The sequence below is a fragment of the Mirounga leonina genome, unplaced genomic scaffold (genome assembly GCF_011800145.1).
Source record: "Mirounga leonina isolate KUSES-001 unplaced genomic scaffold, KU_Mleo_1.0 Mir_93, whole genome shotgun sequence".
Classification (NCBI taxonomy): Eukaryota; Metazoa; Chordata; class Mammalia; order Carnivora; family Phocidae; genus Mirounga; species Mirounga leonina.
Genome location: NW_023270854.1, coordinates 12,907,600 through 12,921,755, shown reverse-complemented (window position 1 = coordinate 12,921,755; position 14,156 = coordinate 12,907,600). Strand labels below are relative to the sequence as shown.

At 45.8% G+C, this 14,156-nt stretch overlaps 2 protein-coding genes across 5 annotated transcripts in view; both read right to left on the bottom strand.

Moving 5' to 3' along the window:
* Nucleotides 1–3,051, bottom strand: part of BCL2 (BCL2 apoptosis regulator) — a 233,161-nt gene extending 230,110 nt beyond the window's left edge. Inside the window, exons 1-2 of one of the 4 annotated variants that reach the window (XM_034995683.1) lie at nucleotides 2,364–3,051; nucleotides 1,296–2,146 (exon numbers count right to left, since the gene is read on the bottom strand). In XM_034995683.1, the coding sequence (XP_034851574.1) occupies nucleotides 1,296–1,868 (573 nt within the window). In that variant the 5' untranslated portion in view covers nucleotides 1,869–2,146; nucleotides 2,364–3,051. The remainder of the gene's footprint in view (nucleotides 1–1,295; nucleotides 2,147–2,363) is intronic. The other 3 variants (XM_034995684.1, XM_034995685.1, XM_034995682.1) reach the window with 3 other exon arrangements.
* Nucleotides 3,052–8,879: 5,828 nt separating this feature from the next.
* The window catches only part of KDSR (3-ketodihydrosphingosine reductase), a 40,005-nt gene continuing 34,728 nt past the window's right edge, over nucleotides 8,880–14,156 (bottom strand). Inside the window, exon 10 of the mRNA XM_034996217.1 lies at nucleotides 8,880–12,664. Within this exon, the coding sequence (XP_034852108.1) occupies nucleotides 12,545–12,664 (120 nt within the window). The 3' untranslated portion in view covers nucleotides 8,880–12,544. The remainder of the gene's footprint in view (nucleotides 12,665–14,156) is intronic.

Genomic DNA, 14,156 nt, shown 5'->3' with positions numbered 1-14,156 from the left:
CTTGAAATTGAATCCATTTGTAGTCATTTCTAGGCTCTGTGCTCCTGTTAGGTCCTATAAAATAATAACATCAGTAATTCTCCCTAGAGACCATACAAGGAAGGACTGCATTGCAGCCTTTTTCAAAAAGAATTCTTCACATTAAAACAACAAGTCTGAAAAATTTTCAGACAAGATGCCTCTTTTACTTTTTCATAAATAAGTCATTTTACATATAAGATGTAGATCTCAATTACAGTTCTTCAGTCTTAGGATCTGGACCCCCCTCCCCCAGAGAATCGCACAAAACAGTACCTTTATGGTAACGTGATAGAAGCTCTATCTAGCACCAGAAAAAAATCACCTCACAGATGTTCTTCAAAGTTACAGGCATCCATCACTACAACTAACGTCAGAGCATGAGAGAATCCACAGCTGAGAATCAATGCTTCTACGCTTTCTATAGACATTGTAGATGCATGTTTTTTCGGCAGAGGAGACCACCAAATGATGTGGACTGTAGGTGGTGAAAAGTAAAATATACTAAAATTACAGTAAACTTTGAAACCGTACACTGGGTATAGAAATAGAACGCAAAGTATGCAGCCAGGACAAATTATGTCACTGCTGAGATACAGTATCCATGGCCCAACGTTCTTCAAGACACTCAGTCATGCCCACTGGGAACAATGTGGCACCCACCACAGGATGGAGTTCATGGACTTTCGGAAAGTCAACTTACCTCTTCACAAACACATCTAAGTTCTCCAGGGAAAGCGGCTACACCAGATGTCCTCTTAGGGTAGATCTTACCAAGGGAGTCAGAAAAGGCATGCCCTTGGTCCCCTGGTGGAGTCTATTCTTCTAACTGGGTAGTTCCCAAATTGTAGTACAAGTAAGAAACCCCCAGGGGAACTTGTTTAAGATGTGGATCGTCAAACCATCCAGGAGTCTAGCTCCTGAGGAGTCCGGGCGTTGGGGGGGGGGGGAGGATCTTTGGACCCCCAGTTTGAGAAACCCTGAAGGGATACCATTTATCCCGAGATCCCACTGGACAGCAAATGCTGGATCTTTAACCCTCGACGGCTGGCAAGCAAGGAAAACACTTTTGGTCAGAAGGAATCATCAACAGTAGTGTTGGCAGGGGGAGCTTCGAACGGGGGGGCGGGCGGAGGGAAGCAGGCAACCGGATTTTACGTCCCTAGCGCATCAGCCCGCCCTTGGCCCAAGAGCCCACCCACACTCCAGCCATGGAGTCTCAGCCTCAGATTTGAAACGTCCAGCCCAGACTCACATTCAAACAGACATGCACCTACCCAGCCTCCGTTGTCCTGGATCCAGGTGTGCAAGTGCCGGTTCAGGTACTCAGTCATCCACAGAGCGATGTTGTCCACCAGGGGCGACATCTCCCGGTTGACGCTCTCCACACACATGACCCCACCGAACTCAAAGAAGGCCACGATCCTCCCCCAGTTCACCCCATCCCTGAAGAGCTCCTCCACCACCGTGGCAAAGCGTCCCCTTGCGGTGAAGGGTGTCAGGTGCAGCTGGCTGGACATCTCCGCGAAGTCGCGGCGGTAGCGACGGGAGAAGTCGTCGCCCGCCTGGCGCAGGGTCAGGTGGACCACAGGTGGCACGGGGCTGAGCGCAGGGCCCGCGGCGGCGGCGGCGGCGGCGGGGGCGGCCGGGGGCGGCGGCGGCGAGTTCCTGGCGGGCGCGGGGGTGCGCCCGGGCTGCGAGGAGTAGATGCCCGGCGCGGGGGTGGCCCCCGGGGGCGCGGCGCCCGCGTCTCCGGCGTCCCACTCGTAGCCCCTCTGCGACAGCTTATAGTGGATGTACTTCATCACTATCTCCCGGTTGTCATACCCTGTTCGCCCAGCGTGCGCCATCCTGCCCCCGAAAGCAGCCGGGTACCAGCAGCACCTCTCGCCCCTGCTCCCGCCCCACGGCCCCGAAAGAAAGAATAGTTATAATCCAGCTATTTTATTGGATGTGCTTTGCATTCTTGGATGAGGGGGTGTCTTCAGTCACGCGGAACACTTGATTCTGGTGTTTCCCTCTTGGCATGAGATGCAGGAAATTTTTACTTAAATTCCTTTCGGACCTTTATTTCATGAGGCACATTATTATTAATTATGGTTAATATCAGTCTACTTCCTCTGCGATGCTGAAAGGTCAAAAAGAAAACTAAGTCAAAATCAGGTGCATTTTCCTTTATACACTGGGTGAAAGAACGCAGGGCATACACACTACAACGTACACAACTAAAAAGATTGTATTTAACTGCCTGGAAATTAAACTTAACTCGAATGCACTTAAAGTTAAAATCTCAAATGTTTCCATTGAAAGTTACATCAAACCAATTTCCTGTGCAAAGAACTTACTTGTATTTTTTAAGGACAGCATGATCCTCTGTCAAGTTTCCTTTTTTGTGAAAACAAAACAAATGCATAAGGCAAAGATTCCATCAATCTTCAGAGCTCCCCAGTTATAGCTGCTTTGAAACTTCCAAATGAATCAGGAGTTGGGGGAGGGAGGGTAAAAAATTAGGAGAATTTCCAGTTTGATTCCCAGACTTCTCCTTCACAGAAATGTCAATCCGTAGGAATCCCAACCGGAGATCTCAAGAGCACGAGAGGAAAAAAAAGGCAGCGGCGGCGGCAGATGAATTACAATTTTCAGTCCGGTATTCGCAGAAGTCCTGTGATTTTCCCCCTCTCGGCAATTTACACACGCACACACGCGCGCGGGCACAGACATGGAGCTCTAGCCGCGGGACCGCTTCACTCCTCCACGGGAGACAGACAGGGACCGGGGGCCGGCGGACGAGCCGGGCACGGGGGCAGGAATCCTCTTCTGATTAAACTCCGAACAGCAAATGCATTTTCCGAAAAGCTGCTTGATAAATGAAGGCAGGACGCGCCCGGCCCGCCGGTGCCGAGCGCGAGAAGCCCGCGCTGTGTGTGGTGCGGCGAGGGGTGGGGAGGAGGAGGTGGTGGGGGAGGGTTTTATTTTTTCCCTCTTTTCCTAAAAAGGATGACGGCTACGAAGTTCTCCCCCCTGGACCCCCTCTTCCGCTGCACCCCACCGGCGCACCCCGCCTCCGGGCTGCGCACCCTTTCTCCTCCTCCTGCTCCTGCGCGGCGGCGCTGGCGGCGGCCGCCCCCTCCGCGCTCCCGCCGCGCACCCGCTCTGGGCGAGGACGGCCGCGCCGGCGGGGAGGGCCCGGCGTCCGGCACCTTCGCTGGCGGCGGCGGCGGCGGCGGCGGCGGCTCGGCGGGGAAACCGAGCGCGGCGGGCGGGAGCGCGGCGGGCGGGGGAGGGGGCGGGGAGGAAGGGGGCGGGCGCGGGGCGGGCGCGGGGCGGGCGGGGGGGGCCTGGCCTCTTACTTCATTCTCTCTAACCGACTGGTTTCCTGTACGTACGTCACACGGTTCATTCAAAAAAAGAAGAAAGAAAGAGCCCTCCTCGGAGCCGCCCCGCCGCCCTCCGCCCCGCTCCCCTTCCCGGGTTAAAGGAGCCGCGGCCGGGCCGCGAGCGGCGAGCCCCGCCGAGGACACATGGCGCGCAGGGCCCGCGGCCGGGGAGGGCGCGCCCGGGACGCCTCCGCCCGCCCGCCCGCCGGGCCCGGCCGGTGGGTGGCGCGGGCGGCGCAGGCCTCCCGCGCGGCCGCGGCCGCGGCGCGGTGGGTGTGCGAGGGGCCTCCTCGGGCCTGCGGCGGGCCTGGCGCGCGCTCGGGGGGCCCGAGGGGGGCCGGGGCGCCCGGGGGACTGCACGCGGCTTGCGGGCGGCTGCGTCAGGGGCGCCACCGCCGGGAACCAGTTCGACCCCTTTAACCGAGTGTGTGTGTGTGTGCGTGCGTGTGTGTGCGTGTACACAGCGTGTTGCCGGCTCTTGGCAGCTGCCAGCGAGAAAACCCAGGCCCACGCTGACCCCGAGCAGCGGGACCTCGGCGTTGCCCTCCGGCGAAGAGTGCAAGGGAAGCCCCAAGCGAGGTGTTTACTTTCGAGTCGCTTCCTAGGTGTGCAGGCGCAACGCACACCCTGGGGACACCGTCCTGACCAGGGCCAGACGTAGCTCTCGGCGGCCAGTGAAGTGGCGAGTCGAGGCTACCAAGGGCTCTAAAATGGCTAAGTAAATGTGCTTCCTCTGCCTCCGGCAGGACTGGCGCTAGGCTGGGGCTGGACGCTGCACGGGGCTGCAGAGTAACTTTTGGGCCCCCGGTTCCTAACCCCAGGGTGGGTGGGTTTCCCGAGGCCCCTGGGGTCGCCTAGCAGCCAGGGCTAGGTGGCTGCACCTTCTCAAGTTATCTACACACACACGCATTATATTGTACACGCAAGCGCACAGGCTTTCATTCATCAGCCTGAATAGCCCCTAGGAGAAAAACACAAGAGGGCAAACAAGTTGTGCGTGTTTAACTATTTTTTATCTCAGAAAGTCTTTGACAAATAAAGCGCCAAGAAAAAAAAAATGTTTACTAAAAGTACAGCAGCTTACCTAATAGGGCCAAATACAAATATATAGGATGCTGGATTAGAGTGCTCATAGAAGCGCGCTGCAATGTGTACAAACATGTTCTGACAGCATCTTTATTTTGTCTCCTTCCTAGTCTAAAATCAAAGCATGTATTCGTGAGCAAAATAAGCACAAATTATTTTCACTTCATTTATCATACCCAATCAACCAACGTGCCAACCTCTTGCATGTAGGGATGGGCGCCTCGTACAAACTTATCCCTGCAAGGAATGAAGGAAGATGCTCCTTCCTGCTTTCTAATGGCTGTGACATGGCCCTGGGGGGTGGGAGGCTCTGGCCTGGAGATGGGACACTGGGTATAGACTGACCTGGGATATATGTTCTCACAGAGAGAGTAGAAACCTATATTAATGCCTCCACAGGATAGTTTAAGGATCTTCACAGAAGCTTGTCTTAGACCCCCAAAATTACTTAAGAGGAATTGAAAACCTTAGTGCTGAGACCCAGCATGTGAGTGAGGAAATGAGAGGACAGAGCTGGAAAAGAGATTGTACTTCTGCAAAGGGGGCCCCCAGAAGGAAATGGATCCCCCATTCCCAGAGAAAGAAAAGCCTCCTTATTTTTTTCCCCTCCTTTGCTCCCACAGAGCCTCGCTGGACAGATTTTCTCAGACGTACTCCTTCGGTGGCATCTTGGCCATCACCAGCCATTCTCAGGACCAGTCTGCGTTCCGGTCCTTGACTAAGATTATATATTCCCCAGGAATGTTCTGAATTCTCTTTATATCGAAAGAGTGAAACCATTCCTCCATTCAGATTTGGTTATTAGATCCCACCTTCAAGTGGGAGGGAGTGGAGGGAGCCCTGGCCTGAGTCAGGAGTCCTGGGTTTGAATCCTAGATCTGTGCCGGAGACCTTCCACCCGTATGCACTATGGGCTTTTCATTTCCCAAGAGGCCTTCCACTTTTCAGAGCCAATGGACTACCCTGCCTGCAGCTTTGCCTGGCTGGATTCTAGGAGTAGGGTAGCACCAGGAAGAGAAAAGAACAAGATGCAAGGAAGGGAGATTGTATCAAGAGCCTGAAAGGCCTGTGTTTTCCTTCTTTATTCTCCAGTCTGCCAAACAAAAAGCTTTTTATTGCCAGTTTTCGCCACCTACTGGTTGATGTTTAATAGTATCGTTCAGAAAGTTCTCTTCATCCATCACCAATATAAACACTTCCAAAGTGTATAAAATTCAAAAAGGACATTATTCTAATCTGGGCATACATGTTTTATATATAGGCATGTAGTAAGTCTTACTATTAAACTCTTATTTAAAATGAGGATACAAAAACCCCATTCATTAACTGAGAAGGAATTGACAACTAATAGAGAAGGTGAAAGTTAAAAATATAAAACACGACCCCAAACCATTTAGGCAAATTAAAGTGGAAATAAATCCGTAAAGGAAATGAGCTGACCAGAGGGAGTAAGAACAAAGGGTTCACATAACCTGCATTAAAAAAAAAAAAAAAAAACTGCGTAAAAAACAGTATCTCCCAGACAAGCAATCCAAGAACACTAATTTCCAGTTTCAAGTGTCTTCTATATTATCATTTCCAGCTTTACGGAGATATAATTGACATAGCTTATATATTATGAACTCTTACACTAAATAGTGTCACGTGTTTTCAGATGGGTTGCATTTGTTGTTGGTCATTATTATAGAATAATAATATAATACTAATTCCCAATTAGCATTAGGTACTGATACTAACAGTAATACTGTTCCCAGTGCATTAATGCTCCAGAGCCTGTCTTCTGCAACAGGACTGATTGAATCCGATTGGTCCACTATGTGCTCTTAAACCATCCTTGTCATTACAAGCAAACACTTCTGCCAAATCTAAACCAACTGGCCTTGGTTTAACTGAGAAACCTGGTTCACTAATTTATGGTGGGTTCTAAACCTCAAAAAATGTTTAGAGTAACTAAGCAACAACCTTTGAAGCTAGGCAACGAACTGCAGATGAATCATTCTGTTGTGTGAGTTTAATAGCAGGCAAGTCATGTTTCCTTCTGGTTCACAAAGGCAAGTACAGGAAATTTACTCGTGGCAATTTTTTCCTTTCAAATCCATGAGTTGGCATTTAAAGTGAAATAAAATAAGAGCAGGGAATTAAATTTTTCAAATGGCTACTGCTCTCGTTGGATCAAAACTGCAGTAATAGGCCCAAACAATGTGATAACACCATAGTATGGAGGGGAAATAGGCAAAGAATTTACATTCTTCTGTGCAATGACTTTTATTCTCTTATGTGATTTAGCACACAGCACAGTGTTTCCCAGATATTCCTTACTGATGAACATGTTTAGAGAAATCAAGGTTAATGTTTTTGTTTCCTAGGGCTGCCATAACAAAGTACCACAAGCTAGGTGGCTTTAAACAGAAATTTATTCCCCCACAGTTAGGGAGGTGTGAAGTCCAAAATCAAGGTGTCAGCCGGGCCGGGCTCCCTCTGAAGGCTCTAGGGAACAATCTTTCCTGGCCTCTTCCTAGCTTCTGGTGGCGGCGCGCAGTCCTTGGGGTGCCTGGGCAGGCATCTGCGTGACTCTGATCTGCCTCTGTTGTCATGTGCCCTTCTCCGTGTCTCTCTGTGTTCTAGTCTTGTAAGGTCGCCAGCATACTGGATCGGGAACCGAATAACCTCATCTTAACTCAGTTATCTGTAAAGACCCTATTTCCAAGTAAGGTCACATTCACAGGTACTGGGGGCTAAGACATTGACAAAATCTTTTGAGGGAACACAGCTCAACCCATAGCAACATATATCTAATATGGGATCTTCCAAACTAAGGAGAATGGTTTACTCCAAGGCTCAGGGCTCAGCAACTCCTGAATTTCAAGGGGCAGCATGGTCTTTTTAAAGCTCAAATCTGGCCACTTTATATCTCTGCTCAGAGTTCTTCAGGGGCTAAAATCACAACTCCTCTACATGGCATGATCGGGTGCAAATCTACCACCTGGGCACCACCCTCAACTTATGCATTCCCTTCTTGCAGCTACATTAACGCTGTGCTTTCTGGAATACACCAAGATCTCTCGTGCCTTTTGCCTTTGCACACCTGCTCATCTCCCTGAAATGCACCCAACCTCCTCAGAGCGAATGCATACTCGTGCCTCGAGTTTCATCTTCAGACCTTCCCCCCAGGGAGAGCACGCCTGACTTCCCTGGGCAGTCCTAGGAGCCCACTTGTGCCACACGGGATAGGAGCATAAAAGGCAGAAAACAGGGGTTTGAATGTGGGCTCCATCACTCAGTAGCTGCTACCGTGGACTAGTTACTTAACCTCGCTCTGCCTGTACCCCTCTCTGTAAGGGGATATGGAGAGTACTACTAGCGGGTCAGCATATGATTGAGATGAATTAAATGTGATGTGCTCACAACAGTGACCGCCACGGGCTAGGTTTTTAATGTTAATTATGATATCTTCATCATAGCTATTGCCAGATTCACAGGGTAATTTCTGGCATATGTTTTTCTCTGTAGATTATGAACTATTTGAGGACAGGGACTGTATTTTTCCTTTGGGCTTTCCCAGCCTAGAACAGTGTCTGACATTCAAACATTTGTGGCATAAAATTCAGAGGCCCCCACTGAAGAAAGGAAGTCCAGGAAGACTTGTAATAGCCTTGAGAGAGATGAAGGAGTGGGGAGGGAAGAAATAAGAAATGTAATCACCACCAGGGAGGGATGAACTGTTTACGCAGAGTAGTATCCCCAGGGGACTGGATGCCGGGCTCAGTAAATATATGTTGAATGAGGGGAAATCGAGGGTATAAAATCAGGAGTGGAACACAAGAAAAATTATTTTTCCTTTTTAAACATCCAAACGTAAAAATTATAGAAGGGATATCATATGCCATTTAAGGTATATACACTGCTCAAATTTAGAGAAAGCTCAAGCTTGCAAACCAAGATGTCCAAGCAATCTCTTCATGATGGAAACCAAATTTTCCCATTTAAAGATTGAGGAATATTAAGGTGTGTTATTTCATCTATCGGTCTTCTGTGTCCTTCAGAACCTAAGAAATACTTCATTGTTAGTATATGCAGGTTTAAAGTGTGGGAAATCTATTTGTTTTTATATGAAATGTAATTACATTAAGAAATTTTACTAAATTCCACTTTTCTTACCCTTTTACTCATGTATCCCATATCTGAGTCACACAGACACAGAGCATATTTGAAACAGGAGCTCAGAATGCCAAGTACTTACTCTGAAAATATTAGTTCCTAAAAAATGATCAAAATCAAGCCCTGTCAATGTTTAGAATGCGAGGTTAGGATAATGCTAAAGACCTGTGTTTGTGTTTTGCTTAAATGACTCTTAAGAAACTCAAATTTCTAAGGGAAAAAAATACATTTTCACATCTGTAAAACTTGTTCCCCATTTTATTTTTTGTTGTGATTCAGAAATACAAGATATGAAAATCAGGTTACAATTTTGCCACAAAAGCTTCTAAAGTAGCAAACACAAGTTCTAATATATATCAAAATAGCCATGTGCATTCTTACAGTTTAAAAATGTCTTTAGAGTTGTCCCATCAAACATGTAAAATATAATAGCTATTATCTCCTCTTCAAAATCTCAAATCTGCCGTCACCACACTGAACTAAACAAGACTGAGTCCAGAATATGGAAGGTTATGGTTAGGAGGTACTTTTTAAAGCTAAGTTACTAACAACTAAGGACATGAGAAAGATACAAAGCATCGTATGTCAAAAACTATGAATATTTAAAAGTGTCCTCATGTGAGTGAGACATGTTTAAATTAGAACATGAGGTAATAAAATTAAATCTGTTGATGATATAACTCAGTAAAAAAAATTATCATGGTATTGCCTTCTTCTAGAAAGACAAAGACATACAATTCTTTGAATTGAAACAACTATTCCCAAATGCTTTTGCCATCTAAATATTAGAAACGCTCTCCTAATGTTCACTTCCAAGAAATCAACGATATATGGTTTAACCAACAGATTTATAACTGGACACGTGTAAGTATTAATGCAGAGGCCATTATTAACAGCATTTTTCATTTTTTCTTTTCAGCCATGAAAATTAAATTTTAAAAAATAACAGAAAAGAACAATTCCCTTGACTTGGTTTTTGTAAAAAGAAATGGGGATTGTTTCTTATACCTTTTTCACTTATGAAGGGTCCTTGAACATATTTTGGAATTTCTATGGATGAACGACATTCAGTATTTTTTGAACAAATATACTCACAAATACGCTATAATAAAACAGTAAAACCAAACCCAGCAGAGGCAAGCACTTCGGAACCGATACTCAAACAAGAAACTATTGTTGGTCACAAAGAGAAAGCCAACATTTCAACAGAACTGTAATTAAACTCCTTCTGCCATGGGTAAGACATACCCACTTCTGGGTACAGTACGAAGTGTTGAATCAATGACCCCTTAAAAAAAAACAAACAACAACAACAACAAAAAACCAACAGTTTCCTGAACAATCTGACTCAGGGTTTTTTTGTGTTTTCTTTTTTCCTTCCCCTGAGCAAAAAAAAAAGGCAAGTCAGTGTAAAAAATGTACAAAAACTGAGCCAAAAAAGATAAAAAATAGAATTTGCCTTTGTAGTATTTTCATGTTTTGGATGAAGTTGGATCTTTGCGTGGTGCTGCTGAACGTCTATAATCCCTTATCTAAGCCATTCAGGCCAGACGTGTTTCAGAATTCTTAATTTTTTAGATTTGGAAAAAGGTGATATGGGGCATGTACTGGATATTACAAAACATCTCCATAGAATCTGGGGCAATACCTATAATCAAACCCATTGGTGTTTCTTTGGGAAAAATTAATGAAGAGTTGATGAAATGGACAAATCAAAACTATAATACATCAGTTCAAGTCAGGTTTTGCTATCAAATGAATAATGGCACCAAATTTAGGAAAAGAGGGGGAAAAAAAACACAACAACTTAGTTTTCAAAGCTTTTTGGATACAGAGCTTTGGCCCTTTAACATGTCTGACAAAGAAGCCCATTCCCTGATGATACGATCTCCACAAAATCTGTCTCATGCCCGAGCTGCAACTGGGTTGGGGAAAGTATCTTCCACCACAGAACGGGGGCGCTTAAATTTGTTCAGGCAGCAGATTACCTGGGGGTGACAGTACAGTCTATGAGGAAACCGTGAAAAATGTCTGTTGAATTAACTGTGGTGAAATAGTTAATTGGACTAAAAGAGACACCATCTTGGCCTAGACTTTCATCTAGACCAGCAGTTGGAGGTGCCAACATTCAAGGAACATTCGTGAGAAAAAAATAAAAAATAAAAGTGAGAGACATCCAGATATTAATGTGTAACTGTTTTCCGCAAATTAGGGAAATAGAGCCATTACTCTATCTTAAGAGGCTGCGAGATGTGACCCAATGTAGTTTGCAAACGATGGCTATAGAAGACGGAGAGATCCATGAAACTATTACGGCATCAACCAGCCCCATAAACTGCAATGAAGTAATTCCAAGCAACTTATATATTAAATAATTTCTTCTTTGTCAGTGTTAAAATATGCCATTCTCAGATCCTCATTAAAAGGATGCCAAAGATTAAAGCCATTAAATATCTTACTTCAAAAAAAAAATTAAGTCATTTTAAAGTCAAGAGGTTGCAAAACTCAAGAGCAAAAAAAGGTTTGCTATAGTTTTCAGGTCTTTAATCTTTTGTAGGCATGGTATATGCATACTGTGTGTGCAAGAAGGAGGGGCATAACATTACTATGACGGGGACTGTCCCTAAGTCGGGAGCACATACAGTGACAGGATGAAGCAGGGAACATTGGCCAAAACCCATCAGAGGCACTTAAATTGTGGAAATCCACTAAGCCTGTGATGTGAAAACAACATTCACGGGGCCGAGAGGATTCGAGGGCTTGTTTTGTGGGAGTGATGACTGGGCTTCCTTAACATGTGGCACGGAGAGAAGGTTCACTGGTTAAGTGGGAATCACAGAGAGAATGGGTGATCATTTTCTTTCAAAAATGAGTATCTTCAAAATCGGCCTTGTCCTATCTTCTTTTTCTTAATGAGGAAAATGTAAATATATGAGCATTGGCCTTTCTTAAAAGCTACATATATGCTACCAGAAGAATGTTACACTTCTTAATTTTTTTTCACCTGTTTTAATTCATGAGTTAGTTTAAAAAGTCAAGTCAAAAAATTTTAACTGGTCTTTTTTTTTTATAAAAATATTATAGCAGTATCAGGAAAATAGGAGGGAGAGATGAGAAGAATGACAAGACACTAATGGGATGGGTGAGCTCCGTGTCATCATGGCTGTTGAAGAAATTGTAAACTTTTAAGCTTCTAAGATTTTATTTCTCTTCAGAAAACATTTTAGGAGGCTGCCTCTCCCCAAGAATGAATAACAAAAAGTGCTCTACACATTCGAGTCTAAAGAAGACAAGAAAGCATTATTTTTCCTACTGGAAAATCTCTCTCTCCTGTCCTTCCCCTGCATTGCTCTCTCTCATCCCCCTGTATTTTTATGGGATCAAAGAGAGAGAGAAGCCGCGAGCGTCCACCAGAAGCACAGTGAGTTATCATGCATTCAGACTCCAGCAATGTGTAAAACTCCTCTTGAATAAAATACACCATGTTAAAAAGAAAAAAAAAAAAGGCCCCAGAAACCCATACACTGCCTTTCGTGGAAGGTTAAAGAAAGTCCCCAAGGCTCTGGACTTAATGAAGAAAAAAAAAAAAAAGAATAAATAGAAAAATGTAAATGATCATTCTGGAATGATGTTCTTTACCCTGCTCACATGCTATTTGTTCCCGGTCCTCACTTCTCCGCCCCAGAGAATCAAAGGTCTCCTGTTCCATATTTGCATAGTATTAATAACATCGCCTAGAGCTGAATGTCTATCCCCTCGCCCTGCAGCCAGGTTTCTGAAGAGCACTGGTCCAATCTCACATAGTCAAAAGCAATACATACGTGTCTGTAGGCCAAAAACTGGGTCCCTTTTAGCAGCAAGCTGTTCAGATTATTTAGAAACAGTCTTTTCCCAAGGGGTAAGGATTAGGCAGTTTTGTCTGCAATTTCCGATTTTGCTCTCTGCATCATGCAGCGACGCACTATGCTGTCGAAACTTCCGAGGTAAAACAGTGCGATGGTGCGGAAGAGGCCCATGGTGACCACCTGCGAGACACAGACAGACCCCTGAGCTCGTCCAAGAGCACGACACCGTAGCTCACTTCAAGGGGTTTTAATATACTCTCTAATAAAGGGTTTCTAAGGCACATCTTCTAATCTGCTCCAAGGATAAACATGATGAAAACTCCCTAAGCGGGGCCCTGGGTGGCTCAGTTGGTTAGGTGTCTGCCTTCAGCTCAGGTCATGATCCCGGGGTCCTGGGATCGAGTCCCATGTCCCCTAAGTCGGGCCCCCTGCTCAGTGGGGAGTCTGCGTCTCCCTCTCCCTCTGCCCCTCCTCTCTGCTCGTGCTCTCTCTCTTCTTTCTCTCTCAAATAAAATCTTTAAAATAAAATTTAAAAACTCCATAAGCATCAGGAGAGCACCGAGGACAAAAGCTGTCCGCTCTGCGCCCTGGCATGTGCCTGTCAGAGCTGCATCAGCAGAATATTTGCCCAATTAGTAAATTCAAATTATACAAAGGACAAAATAGCAGTCCTCGGATTCTAATAGCTAGAGAAGATCCACTCCAGCATCCCAAATATCCAAACTCCCATCAAGGCTTTTTGGTTTAAGACTTACGTTCTGATCAGAAAAGTCAGACCCTATGCTAGGTGCTAGCACCATGGTGAGAAAGACACAGTGCCTGCCTGCCACGAACTTCTTCAATAATTAGAAAGACAACCAACTGGAGGAAGGCAATTACTGTGTCAGGTTGAGACAGTGGATGTCCATTAACCGTCAGGATTCCTGCCAACACGCTCTCAATGCAACACCTCTGAGTGGAACTGTTTTCACAGCACAGAACTACAAAGAAAAGCATTTTCAAATACACTAGTTCTCGAATGTTGCCTCCCATGGGCCCTTTTTCAGAAAAGCACTAGAAGAAAGGCCACATTAAGGGGTCAACGAAGAAAGGCAATGTCATGTGACACAGGAGACAGGGGACCCAAAGCAGATGAGAGGCAGAGGGGACCCGGATGTGGGACAATCAGTCTTGATGGGTGGCTCAGAAGGCTCCAGAAGGATTGCTTCCAGACGGGGAAACTGATAGAGTGATATTTCTGAGAGGAAATGAAGGCTGTCATTATTAATAATACATAGAAAAAAGCCAGTAACTGTTTCAGGAAAAACAAAAGGTTGTACAAAAAGGAAAATTAATTATGTATAATACAGAGTTCAGCTGTGAAGAGCATTTCTGTAGCCATAATAATGATGATCTCAAATACAGATCTAACCAAAATCACAATATAAGTAAAAAGGGAGGGCAGGACCGAGGAGAAGTGGCCGTAAGCAGAAGGGGGAGGGTGTGAGGAAGAGCTAAATCCTCCTCTTTCTTGGTGGAAGCCCATGCCTGACCCCAAGCTGAGAAATCTGTGGAGTCGGCCACGTAAGTCTACACTCCGGACGCACTCTAGATGGAGGTGTGGAGGTGCCCATGTAAGTCTACCTTCTGGACGCACTCTAGATGGAGGCGTGGAGGTGCCCACGTAAGTCTA